The sequence below is a fragment of the Notothenia coriiceps genome, unplaced genomic scaffold, assembly GCF_000735185.1.
Source record: "Notothenia coriiceps isolate Sejong01 unplaced genomic scaffold, NC01 NC01_scaffold00000886, whole genome shotgun sequence".
In the NCBI taxonomy this organism is placed as follows: domain Eukaryota; kingdom Metazoa; phylum Chordata; class Actinopteri; order Perciformes; family Nototheniidae; genus Notothenia; species Notothenia coriiceps.
Window position 1 is genome coordinate 29,443 of NW_011333587.1, and position 12,139 is coordinate 41,581.

Genomic DNA, 12,139 nt, shown 5'->3' on the forward strand with positions numbered 1-12,139 from the left:
CCTCTCTATGTCTCTTCCTATAATCTATGTGACTGGATGCCTGTGACCCCCCGTGACCTCCAGCTGTGTGTCATGACAACAGGAAGGTGACAAATGTCAGGAAAGATATTGGCTTCCTCCATCTCCTAAGCCTCTCCCTGAGGAACCCACCCACACAGCCTGGCCAGACACTGCAGAGGAGGAGGAGGAGAGAGACAGAGAGGAGCTGTCTGTCTGCCCGTCCATCTGTCTGTCTGCTCTCCCAGTGTGGGGAACCTGCAGTTATCAAGGAAAAGGGCAAAGTGTCCGCCGAGAGGGGAGGATGCTGGCAGATTTGAGAAGACAGAATGATGGTTGGAGGCATCTGAATGCTCTTTGTGCACCGTTGAAGTGTCTGTAATTAGGAAAGGGGATGGCAGCGTGCTGATTGGGAGCAGCGACAGGGAGGGCTGCTGTGTTATTTCGGAGCGTGCTGTGTTAAACAGGGTGTTAAAGTCAGATGTGTTAGACATGAGTGTGTGTGTTGAGGTGGGGGGCAGGGGCTGGGAGACAGGTGTGTTTGGGTTATTTTCGAGTGCGTTGTCGGGTTTGTCAAGGACCATGTGAGCTGAGCTTTGGTGTGCGTGGTGTTGTGATGATTTCGGAGGTGGTGGTGGAGTAGGGCTGTTTGTGAAAATGTGTGACGGGGTGAGGGTGGGTGTGTGTGTTTCCTCCCAGGCTGCTCCAGCTCCACAGCAAACTGCCTCTGCATGCATAATTAACCAGGATGACTGGGGAAGTAAACACACAGGACGGCGTTCCACCCTTCTACTCTGTATGCATCCATTTATATGTGTTTGGGTCTGTGTGTGTCTGTGTGTATCTGGATTTGCATGTGTGTGTTTGTTAGTGTCAGATAGACAGAGAGCAGGAAAAAGATTGGAACGAAAAGTGCTTCAGAGTTGATGGAACAAGAACTGTCTGTTTGTGTGTGCACGCATGTGTTTTTGTGTGTGTGTACTCGAGTGTGAGTGCGAGTGCGAGTGCGTGCGTGTGCGTGTGCGTGTGTGTGTGTGTGTGTGTGTGTGTGTAGAGAAAGAAGATAAATCCCATCTCAAGCTGCCTCTGAAGATGATGCGATGAAAGAGAGGGAGAGAGGATAAAAAAGGGGGGACTGTAACCAGTCGCAGCTCTGCGCATTATGAACCATCCAGCGGAACAATCAGATTCACCCTCCCCTCCTCCATCACCCTCCCCTCCCTCCTTTACACTCCTTTCCCCCTGTCCTTCCTTCCTGGCAATATTTTATTTACAGACAGAGATCTGAAAAGGTCCTCCTGGACACGTTTTAAAGGAGACACACATGGAAAAGCACGCGCACGCACCCACGCACGCGCACACACACACACACACAATCAAACACTGATGTGACTTTAAGGTTTACAAATCTAAAATAACAATGAAGCTGGTTATGAAGGCAGCTGCCTTGATGAGATTTGAAGTGGGCAGAGCCCAACGTAATCAATCACACTTCGAGCAGCTCATGTTTGTCTGCAGGGGTGAAGCATTTGGCTAATCACGGACCCAACCGCATAGTACGCTTGTGCACAATCTACCATTTTGCATGCAGCTATGAGCAAGTGAAATGTGTATGTGTGTGTGCGTGTGCGTGTGTGTGGTGATGGCTGCGGCTCACATTTCCCAGGAGCCCAGGTTGTAAAGCCCACTCAGTAAATCATCCGTCCTCCTCTGTCCTCTGCACCCCCTTTTACTCATCCTCCTCTTCAAACTTATCCTTCTATCACTTCTATCTTGCACCCCCCAACACTCAATATCTCCCTCTCCTCCAATAAGACCCTGACACTTTGTTGTCTTTTCCTTCCGGTGCCATTCTAATATTCAGTCATGGCAAGGGGCCAATAGGAGAGAAATCAAAGTGGAAAAGAAAATGTAAAAACTGAAGGTAGAGATGAGAGAAGCTAGATTCTAGTTACAGATACCAGAAAGAAAGAAAGATACCTGAAAACATAGAAAGGGAAAAATAGGGGAAAGAAAACATAAACACACGCAAGAAAACAATGTGGGAGTCTTTCTGTTTGCATTTGTGTGCACGCAAAGCACTGACGGTGAGCGCGGTACGTGTGTTTGCTTCTACTACATCGCTTCTTCTCTGTGCTCAATGCTACCTGAACACATAGACAGATCAACAGAGAGGATTGGGCGATCTCAGCATGTATCCATCCCATCGTCCTCTCTCCGCTCTGACCCCTACTGAGGCACGGACATGACGTGGTGCATCCACAAATACCGCTCACAATGCCAGGGCTCTCTGTGGAAGACAGGAGGGGAAGGAGGGGGGGCAGTGTGGAGGTGGAGAGGAGACGTGATTTGAATGTAGACGGCACTCATATACGTGTTGTTGAAGGAAAGGACAGAAGGAGGGGTGAAGTTAATTGATCGGCGCAAGGGGTTCATTTGGCTTGTTTGCTTTGTTTTTAGCAAAAATGTAATTACTTATTCTTTGTTATGTGCTATTGTGGAGAAAAGCGATTGTGACAGAAACACACACAATGCAAAGATAGACATGTAGCACTCAACACTGGATCCCTGAAAGCCATGTGTCCATCCTCTCTGCTCTGCTGGGCATGCTTGGTCTGGCTGAATACCATCTTTTGTCCCCTATAAGCATCTTATTTAGGTCATTGTGTAAACAAGTAACCTCACACACAGTTTCACATACACATAGACACAGCAGGTGCTGCACCAGTAGGATGCAGGCATGGGAGATGGGAAGGTAGGAGGGAGGACAGAGAATCTCCGGGGGAATCTATAGGTGTGTGAGCTTGTGTTTGCATATGAATGTGTGTGTTTGTTGTGTGTATATCTAGGGGACTGCCAAAACTGTGGACCTGCATACATAAACACCAACAGAACTGCAAAAGCTGACAAACTCACATTCAGGCACATGCACGGTATATTCACACACTGCTTTGTTTCCTCACGCACAGATATAAATAAACACACACACACACACACACACACACACACACACACACACACACACACACACACACACACACACACACACACACACACACACACACAGATGAATAATGCTACTGTGCCTCTGGTGGGATGCACCACTGTCCCTGGGGCGGGCTGAATGCCGGAATATTGTGCTGGAACCGGCTGACACACACACAAAACACACACACACAAAACACACACACACAAACACACACACACACACACACACACACACTCAGTGCTCCGTCTCCAGGTGACTCAGTTCCTTTTATAGAACAGAACACTCTCCACCCCTCCTTTCTTTCTTTCTTTTTTGTATGAATGCATAAACACGCTCTCAAAAACACCCACACACACATGCATACACCGGAAAGAGATAACAGATAGACACAGCCACATGCACTCACACACTGGAACAAACACACCAAGCCCAAAAACACACCATATGAACCCCCTGCTGGTGTACTGAAAGCATGCGCGCAAATACACACTGTAAGACTTCCCACTTCCCCTTGGAGGAAATTGGAGTTTGCATCTGTGCAGGGGAAGACAGGGAGGAGAGAGGAGAAGAAAAACAAGTCTCAGTTGAACCTCTTATGAAACACTGCATCAAAGATAAATCAGATCAAATCGCTTTACATTATTTTTTTAAGTAATACATTTTAATATCTTGGAGTAGTTATAAAAAAGGGGCTAAGTCTGGGGATCATGTTTGATCCAAAACAATAACAACGAATAATGCATTATACAAAGTCAGCTGGAAAGCTAAATAGCCACAGAGGCTCTGTAAGTGAGTTCAGTTGAGAATGTGCTATGAACCAATAAGGATTTTGCCTACAATCCTGCACCCATCTTACTCCTTCCTTCCCAAGACATGCACCTGTCTGCCACCTCCATCTCGAGAGGCTTACACGGAGACATATACAAACACATTCAAAGTTTCTTTCAAGCTGAAGAAAAAAGTATTATATTGTTGTCGTTATTGTTATGAAATCAAATTATATAAAATAAAGTCAATATAGATTTGTATTTGTGAGTGAAAAAATCTAAATGATACTGTATCTAGACAGGATGTGTGTGTTCTTGTTTATGCTTGCTTAAACTCCTGGTGGATGTCAAAATAGAAAGAGATGTTTTATATGAAAAGAGAAATGCAGAATGGCTGAACCTCATCGGCGCTAACCCTTGTATTTTTCTCTCTTTTCTTTCGCCCCCTCTCTCCTTGCCTTCAGAACCCCTAACCCCCCTTCCCCCCTTTCCTGTCTCACCTCACCTCCTCCTCCCAGCTCTGGCTACAGACGGAGAGAGTTATGCAGTCCTTCCGTGAGCGCAGCGGTGGTTACCACAGCAACCAACCCTGCTACCAGCAGGAGCCTCATGAATTATCCCGTCTGGAGACCTACCGGCAACACCCACATCATCCCCACCCTCAGCACCCGCACCCAGGCCCCGGTCCACACCCAGGCCCCGGTCCACACCCAGGCCCCGGTCCACACCCAGGCCCAGGGCACACCAGGTCAGGCTATGAGGCTCATCCACTGGCGAACCCCACCACCATGCCTCCAGCTGGGGGACCGGGAACAGCAGGAGTACCCAAGGACTGTTACAGCCAGCAAGCATACCCTGGTTACCCTGGCAATGTTGGAGGGAATGGGAGTGGAAATGGGATCCCAGCATCCTCGCAGGCAAAGAAATCCTACAGAGGAAGCAAAGTGCCCCCACCAAACCCCGGACAACACCTGCAGGGTCCCGGGGGCTATAGTAACCACATGGGCCCGGGGAGTTACTCAGCCCAGTATATGAGCGAGGGTCACCTCCAGCAGAAATGGGAGGACTCAGCCCAGTTAGCACAATATGACCCGGAGATGGTGGGGCGTATGGAGGCTGGTGGGACTCCCGCACCTGTGTCTTCTCAGTATATGGACCAGAACATGCTGGGCCACTCGCAGACCCAGTGCCACCAGCCCTCCACCCCTGCCTATACTAGCCCCCACCATCAGCCCCACCCCACTAACCCTTCCCCCTCCCCTCTCATGTACCCCCAGAGTCACCTTCATTACCCACAGCACTCACCCTCTCCTTCGCCATACATGGAAAAGTGCAGCCCTATGCCCCAGTGTTATAAAGGTTACAACATACCCCCCAACTCCCAGTATGGCAGACAAATGAGCAGCCACAGCAATCTGAAGCCAGGGGCTTACCGGTCGACCCAGAACAGTTACGGCTACCAGCAGACTCCCTCCAGAGGTTATGAGCAGCAGCCCCCTTTACAGGCCATGCCTAACCCCCAGGAGCCCCACCCTAAATACCAACACTACAGCCAACCACAACAGAACTACTGTCTCTCTGAGCTGTCTGTCAGATCACCAGAACAGTATTATCAGACCTGCAGCCCCTCCTCAAGCCACTCCCCTGCACGGTCTGTAGGACGCTCCCCCTCGTACAGCTCCACCCCTTCACCACTAATGATCAATCCAGAGTCGTTCCAGTATGGCCAACCTCCCATGACCCCCGGGGCAGCTTCATCCGCTTCATCCTCTTCAGCTGGTATACAGGAGCAAACCAATACCAACACCATGTTGATGCCCCCACGCTCACACCCCTCACCCAATGTGCCCCATGCAGCCCCCCACAGCTACACTACAACGCCACAGGTCCCCACCATGAAAGAACGCTTCTCAGAGAAGCTGTTGTCAAACCCCAGCTTGTGGAGTCTGAATGCCCTCACCTCTCAGGTAGAGAACATCTCTAATAATGTCCAGCAGCTGCTGCTTTCAGAGGCTATGGTGGCCAACAAGAAAAGCGGTAAGCGCAGCAGTGGAGGAAGCAACAGCAGTGCTGGAACTGGAGCATCCACCAAAAAGGGTGAGGAGTACAAAAGTCCTGCTTATCCAGATGCGGGTGGTGGTAGTATTGGCGGAGGCGCCATGCAGGACCCTTATTCTACACCACAGCACCAGCCAATGCCCATGGAGCTCCAGGAGGGAGGATACTCCAGCAGTAGTGATGAACAGCTGGAGAGGGGATACTACTACTGTGGCCAGGGCAGAAGTCCAGCACAGGCCCCCAATAACACACAACTCAGCCTGGACACAGCCTCTTCCTGCTCGATGACATCTCCAGATGATATGTCCACCAGGTCTGGGGACTCAGGTCTGCACAACCTTACCCCTGATCCTAATAGATGTCAGTCATCGCAGGGAGGAGATGGCATGAGTACTCCAGTGAAGAGCATTGGTGATGAGAGGTCGCCGACAAGCTTTACAATCCCTAGTCCTATGAAACAAGAAAGGGACTCCCCTTCAGATATACAGCATATCAACGAGCCTGTCAAAGAGAACTTTGAAGAATCAGCCTGGACAGAGAAAACGTCAGAGAAAGAGGAGGTGTCCACACAAAACACTCCTGACCATGAAAGAGATTCAGACACAACTAAATCAACAGAGCATCTGGAGAAATGGTCAGATGAAGAAAAATGCCCAGCTCTCTACAGCAAAGTAAACGAAGAAGAGACAGAGACAAAATATTGCTATAAGGAGACTGTGTACCAAGAGGCTCAGAGCAAATATGACCCTGATACAAGAGACTCAGTTGAACAATCCCCAGCAGCTCTCTCTGACACCAGCCACAAGGAACACTTTGGCCATGAGATGAAATCTGAGGCATTCAAGTCTGAGTCACCAACTGCTTCTGAGAGCTCAGTGAAAACGTTGCCTTTCATTTCTAGGGGTGACCTTGAACAGGATCAATATTCCACAGAGAAGGAGGACAGCTCAGAAAACCCCTCTCCCAGCCCCCAAGTTGAAGCCTTGGATGAGAGCAACTCAGACAAAAGAGAAAGGAGAGATGATGAGGATGAGGAAGAGATGGAGGAGGAGGGGGGTGGACAGGAGGAGGCCAATGAAGAGCAAGAAGAAGAAATACAGAAACAACAACCTTCTCTTTCCCCTCCTCTGTCTGTAGAGGCAAAGGAGGAACTGGGAGAGGGGGAGGAAGTGTCATCCACTGAGGAAGACATGAATAACAGAGATGAGCAAGAAAAGCCTCCTGGAGATTTCTGCAGCAGGACAGAGAGTGAGAGTACTGAGCTCCAGACTGACAACGAGCCTTCAGGGGCGCCTGCCCATCCAAATGCAGCAGCAGCAACAGCAGATGCTTCTGCGAGAGAGTCAGCCATTGGGGACACTGCTCCCCAGCCTCAGTCTGCTATGCCAGTTTTTTCGGCTCTCAATGACAAGACAACACCTTCAGCTCAGACCAGAGATCATATTGATCACATTGACACTAAAGTATTGGAGCCAGATTCTCCTCAGCTGCCAGGAAAGTCAATACTTCCCTCAGCCCCCTCCTGGGCTGACACTCCACCCTCCCCCAAAAAAGGTGATGAGGACATGGAGCCGGGCATCAGCTGCGCCAGTGCTGTGACCCCTTTGGCCAAGCCAGAACCTGTGGCCCCGTCTGCTCAGCCGAGGGCATTTGGACGTAAGCATGCCAGGGGCAGGAGAAGAATCATGCATTCAGGTGTGGGAAACAGGCGACAGCTAGGCTTGGAAAGGGAGGGGGAAAAGGAAGAGAAAGGAGTCTCTTCACATACACAGAAGCTCTGCGTGCCTCTAAGCAAATTAGAGCTGTTTTCAGATCAAATTGACATAACTCATCAAGAATCTATTGTGAGCCAAACTCCCAAAATGCTTTCTGATGGTTTTCGTTCAAGAATGTGTACTCGCTCATTCAATGCACCAGAGGTGCCACCCAAGGTTGAGCCTCATGTAAAGAGAAAACCAGGCCCAAAACCAGGACCAAAGCCGGGACTCAAACCTGGGCCAAAACCAAGTCCAAAACCAGGGCTTAAACCTGGTCTAAAGCCTGGACCAAAGCCCGGGCCAAAACCTGGACCTAAACCAGGACCAAAACCTGTGCAAAATGAACCTGAGCTGCCACAGAAAATTGAGACTCCTGTGAAAAGAAAACCAGGACCTAAACCAGGTTCAAAACCTGCGCCAAAACCTGCACCAAAACCCAGTCAAAAAGCAGCTCCAAAACCAGGACCTAAGCCTGGACCAAAGTCTGCAGATGTTTTGCCCCCTGATGACACCTCACCCATCAAGCCCTCAGTTGGTCGCCCCAAAGGCTCAGTTTCGAAAGCAAAGATCGTACAACAAGAAGAAATTATTCCACCTTTGCCAGACTTGCCTAGCAGGAACAGGAAGGGCCCAAAAGTTACAATTTCGCAAGTAAATCAGGATGTAAAAGCAGTAAACCAGGACGAAGATAAACCAAACCCGGAGGTTAAGGCACCAGAAAAGGAGGGTAAGAACATGATATTGAGATCCAGAAAGCCCTCGCAAGAAAAACTGTCAAAAGAAAAAATCAAAGCGGAAGATATTCTGCCCCAGGCATTGACAGAAATTAAACCCAGTGATGATTCACCAAAAGTAGAGGAGTCTGATATTTTGGAACAACCTCCAACTCCTATTCCTAATGCAGTCAAAAACAGAGATGTTCCAGCAGACCCACCCACACCACTTGCCCAACCAGTCCCAACTGAACCATCTGAAGAAAAGACATCACTTCCATTGAAACGGAAAACAAGCCCAGAAGTTTCTACCACACCAGGAAAGAAAAAGAGAGGTCCGAAGCCCAAACCAAAAACCATACCACCCCAACCCCCTCTGCTGGAACAGGTTGTCTCCACACCTAAAGAGAAAGGTGTCAGAGGTACCAGAAGAAAGCGAGGGCCACCCAAGAAAACATCTTCAGTCGCTCCACCACCCAAAGACACTCCTCCAAACATCAGTGAAACTGATATCGCTAGTGATGTGCCTGTGGTGCCTCCTCAAGGCCCAACTAGAACGAAAGTTCTCCCACCACGCAAAGGCAGAGGACAGAAGTACGAGGCCATGGTGCAGAAAATAACATCTCCTAGTTCGAAGAAACACCTCCCAATTCCTCAGATAGACCCTAATCTAACTGATGATGTGACAGCTAAGGCTTTGTCTCAACATGTCTTAAAGGAAGGTGAGGCAACTATGCTCATAAATAGCACTGAAATGATAGAGGGAGAAGTCAAAAGTATAGAGTCTAGACAAGAGGGAGTGAAACAACCTGAAGGAGTGGATAGAAAAAAGGAGATTACACAAGAAGAAGAAAAGCGTGAGGTTATTCAAGAGGCAGTAACACCAGATGAAGTGAGACAACGGGTGACAGAAGAGCTATTAAATAAGGCAGAGACAAGACAACAAAACTCTGAAACAAAGACACAGCAGGATGCTGGAGCTGACAAGGTTTGGAGCTCAATAGACCCCCAAGAAGAAGTCAGGGCTCTAGGAGATTCGGCACTACAGGCCTTAGAAAGTGTATCTTCTGCTTCCAAGTCCTCGAGAACTAAAAGGAAGCGATGGGCAATGGTGGAGAGCACAGATGCCACAGTAGTAGCCTTGGAAGCAGGGAGCCTAATAGTTACAACACCAAGGCTGGCCAAGCAGAGGGCCATTAAAAACAACCATGAGATGCATCTAAAGCAGAGGAGAAAGAAGAGAAAAGGCCAAGCTTCTCTGGAAGAAACAGAGACAGTTGAGGAGACAAATATTGAAACAGCAGAACAACAACATGAGAAGGAAGAAGAGAAGGTAACCCCCACAGAGCCCACAAGACCTCTGCCAATCAGCACAGATGAGATTACAGAAGCCCCCCAGGTTACAAGCACAGAACTCATTAAGAAACCTAGGAGAGGCAGAAAGCCATCCACAAATCCAAGTAAGAGAAAACGAGGAAAATCCTCATTAGAGCAGATTCCAGGCAAGCCAATGAAAGTCCACAAAAAGCCTGGGCCAAAACCTGGGATGAAAGACGCCATGGAGGTTATTGAGGCAGTAGTAAGGGCTGCAGGGTGTGAAAGTATCCAAAAAGAGGAGAGAGAAAAAGAAGAAATGGAAAGAAGAGAAACAGAAATAGATGAAAAATCTGAGCCATGTATCATGGGTCCTGTGGTAACAGTAACAGAAAAACAAACTGAGATTGTTACTATGAAAAGAATCAGGCGCAAACCAGTCCATCAAAATCCCAATTTGTCTTTCTGTCCTTATGTAAGGATTAACAACTCCAGAGACTTCTCTTCTTGGTGTGCCATAGTCAACAAGCCTGAAGATGCAGTAATCTTTCAGAGACGTAGAAAAAAAGGTATTCTCAGAATGAGAAATCCTTTCACAGTTGCAAAAGGTGTGCCAAACACTGCCGCCATGCTACAGGGACCCTTGGTAAAAATAAATCTAATTGACAAGTGTCTTACATGTTGCCTCTGTGGAAAGCCAGCAAATTACAGAGACTTAGGTGATTTGTGCGGCCCCTACTACACAGAGGATTGCGTACCACGGAAGATTTTGACCATGGAGCACACAGAGTCCCTCAGGGAAGAGTCACAGAAAACCGACGACAAAAACAGTAGCAGCGGTGACGAATCGAGCAACTCCTTAAAGAATGAGGGCGAGGGCAGCACAGAAAAGGAGGGCGGTACAGAGGCGTCAGCTCAAGAGGGCAGTAGTAGCAGGCACCATCATTGGCGCTATCGGCGGGCAGAAAGAGCCGAGAGAACGGGTCAGGAGGCTGGTCCACGAAGATTAACGCTCCGAGAGAGGTTCAGGAGGATGCAGCAGCTTCAGGCTGTCAGCTCAGGGGCCTCGAGTGACCAAGAGAGGGGGGGCAGTGTGTTTCAACGGCTACAAGTAGAAGCAGAGAGTAAAGAGCACTGGGCCCATGAAAACTGCACCATCTGGACCAAGGGGGTAGTAATGGTAGCTGGGAGGCTCTACGGATTGAGGGAGGCTGCCAGCAACTCAGCCCAAGCGGTACGATAGCAATTATAAACATGAAGTCAATTCTAAAAATGTGTGCATGCTAACGGAACAAAAAATACATATGTTGCAGGTTCTTTGAGAAATTGAAGTTAACTTTTGACTTTTTTTCTCTTTTTTTCCTCTCTATGTCCCTCTATTGGTCATTTTGAATGTTACTATATTGGTCTTGGTCCATATGTCCGTCTGTCTGACTAACTTCAGAGCTGCTTCAAGTGCCAGATTGTGGGGGCGTCCCTCAGCTGCTGTTGGAGAGGATGCTCTCATAAATACCACTATGTCTGCGCCAAAGAGATAGGTAAGAGACCACAGCGACAGAATGAAGTAAGCAACAAGGGATGGAAGTGTGGAGGGAGGTCAGAAAAACGGAGGGGAAATGAGGAGCGATATTGGGAATGTGAAATTGAGCATGAGTTTAGAGGGAAATGGGTAGGGGAACAAATAAGGAAGGTAGGGGGAAAAAAGGAAAGGAGAGGGAAGAAATCAAGGAGAGGGAAAATGGATGTGGGTGGAATGAGAGAAGGAGAAATCATCAAGAAGTAACATTATTGAGTGCGAGAAAAGATATCTCAGAGTGCTAGGGGAGAAAGAGGAAAGTGGGCAGGGAACAGAAGCAGGGAGCCTTGAATAAAGGGGATGATGAGAGGAAAGTGGGACCCTGGAGTGTGCAAGAGGGAGAGGGGGATGAGATAGAGGGAGGAGGGTGTGTATGCGTGCATTATTGACCACAACCCCTGTGGCTCCATCCATCCATTCTGCTGTCTGGGGAATGTATGTGTGTGTGTGTGTGTGTGTGTGTGTGTGTGTGTGTGTGTGTGTGTGTGTGTGTGTGTGTGTGTGTGTGTGTGTGTGTGTTAGCATGCATCGACGTGTGTGCCTTCCTGCATGAACGCTGGCTCAAACACTTAACTTGTGCAACGTTCCCTTCAATTCTTGTGTGTGTGTGTGTGTGTGTGTGTGTGTGTGTGTGTGTGTGTGTGTGTGTGTGTGTGTGATCATTGTTGTTAATATAAGTTAGTGTCTGTGTGTCAGCACATGTGTTGTATGGCTTCCCCTTACATTACCTCATGCCAAGGAAGTACAGTGTGAGGATTAGAAGGCCTGCCACGTCTGCCGAGCCTGCACAGGGTGCAGAGCGGCACCAGCCATATCTGACTGCCTGCCTCCCTGTATCGCTACTCACCCTCTCAGCCTCTCTTTCTTCTGTTGCTCTCTCGCTCTTGCTTTCTCTCCCGCTCTTTCTCCCCCTATCTACCTCTTTTGTGAGCATTTTTCATTTTAAACTTACACACACACACACACAC

General features: G+C 48.7%; 1 protein-coding gene across 1 annotated transcript in view; it reads left to right on the forward strand.

Moving 5' to 3' along the window:
- Window positions 1-257: 257 nt before the first annotated feature.
- Window positions 258-12,139, forward strand: part of rai1 (retinoic acid induced 1) — a 17,926-nt gene continuing 6,044 nt past the window's right edge. Inside the window, exons 1-3 of the mRNA XM_010785380.1 lie at window positions 258-332; window positions 4,218-10,829; window positions 11,040-11,133. Of these exons, the coding sequence (XP_010783682.1) occupies window positions 4,296-10,829; window positions 11,040-11,133 (6,628 nt within the window). The 5' untranslated portion in view covers window positions 258-332; window positions 4,218-4,295. The remainder of the gene's footprint in view (window positions 333-4,217; window positions 10,830-11,039; window positions 11,134-12,139) is intronic.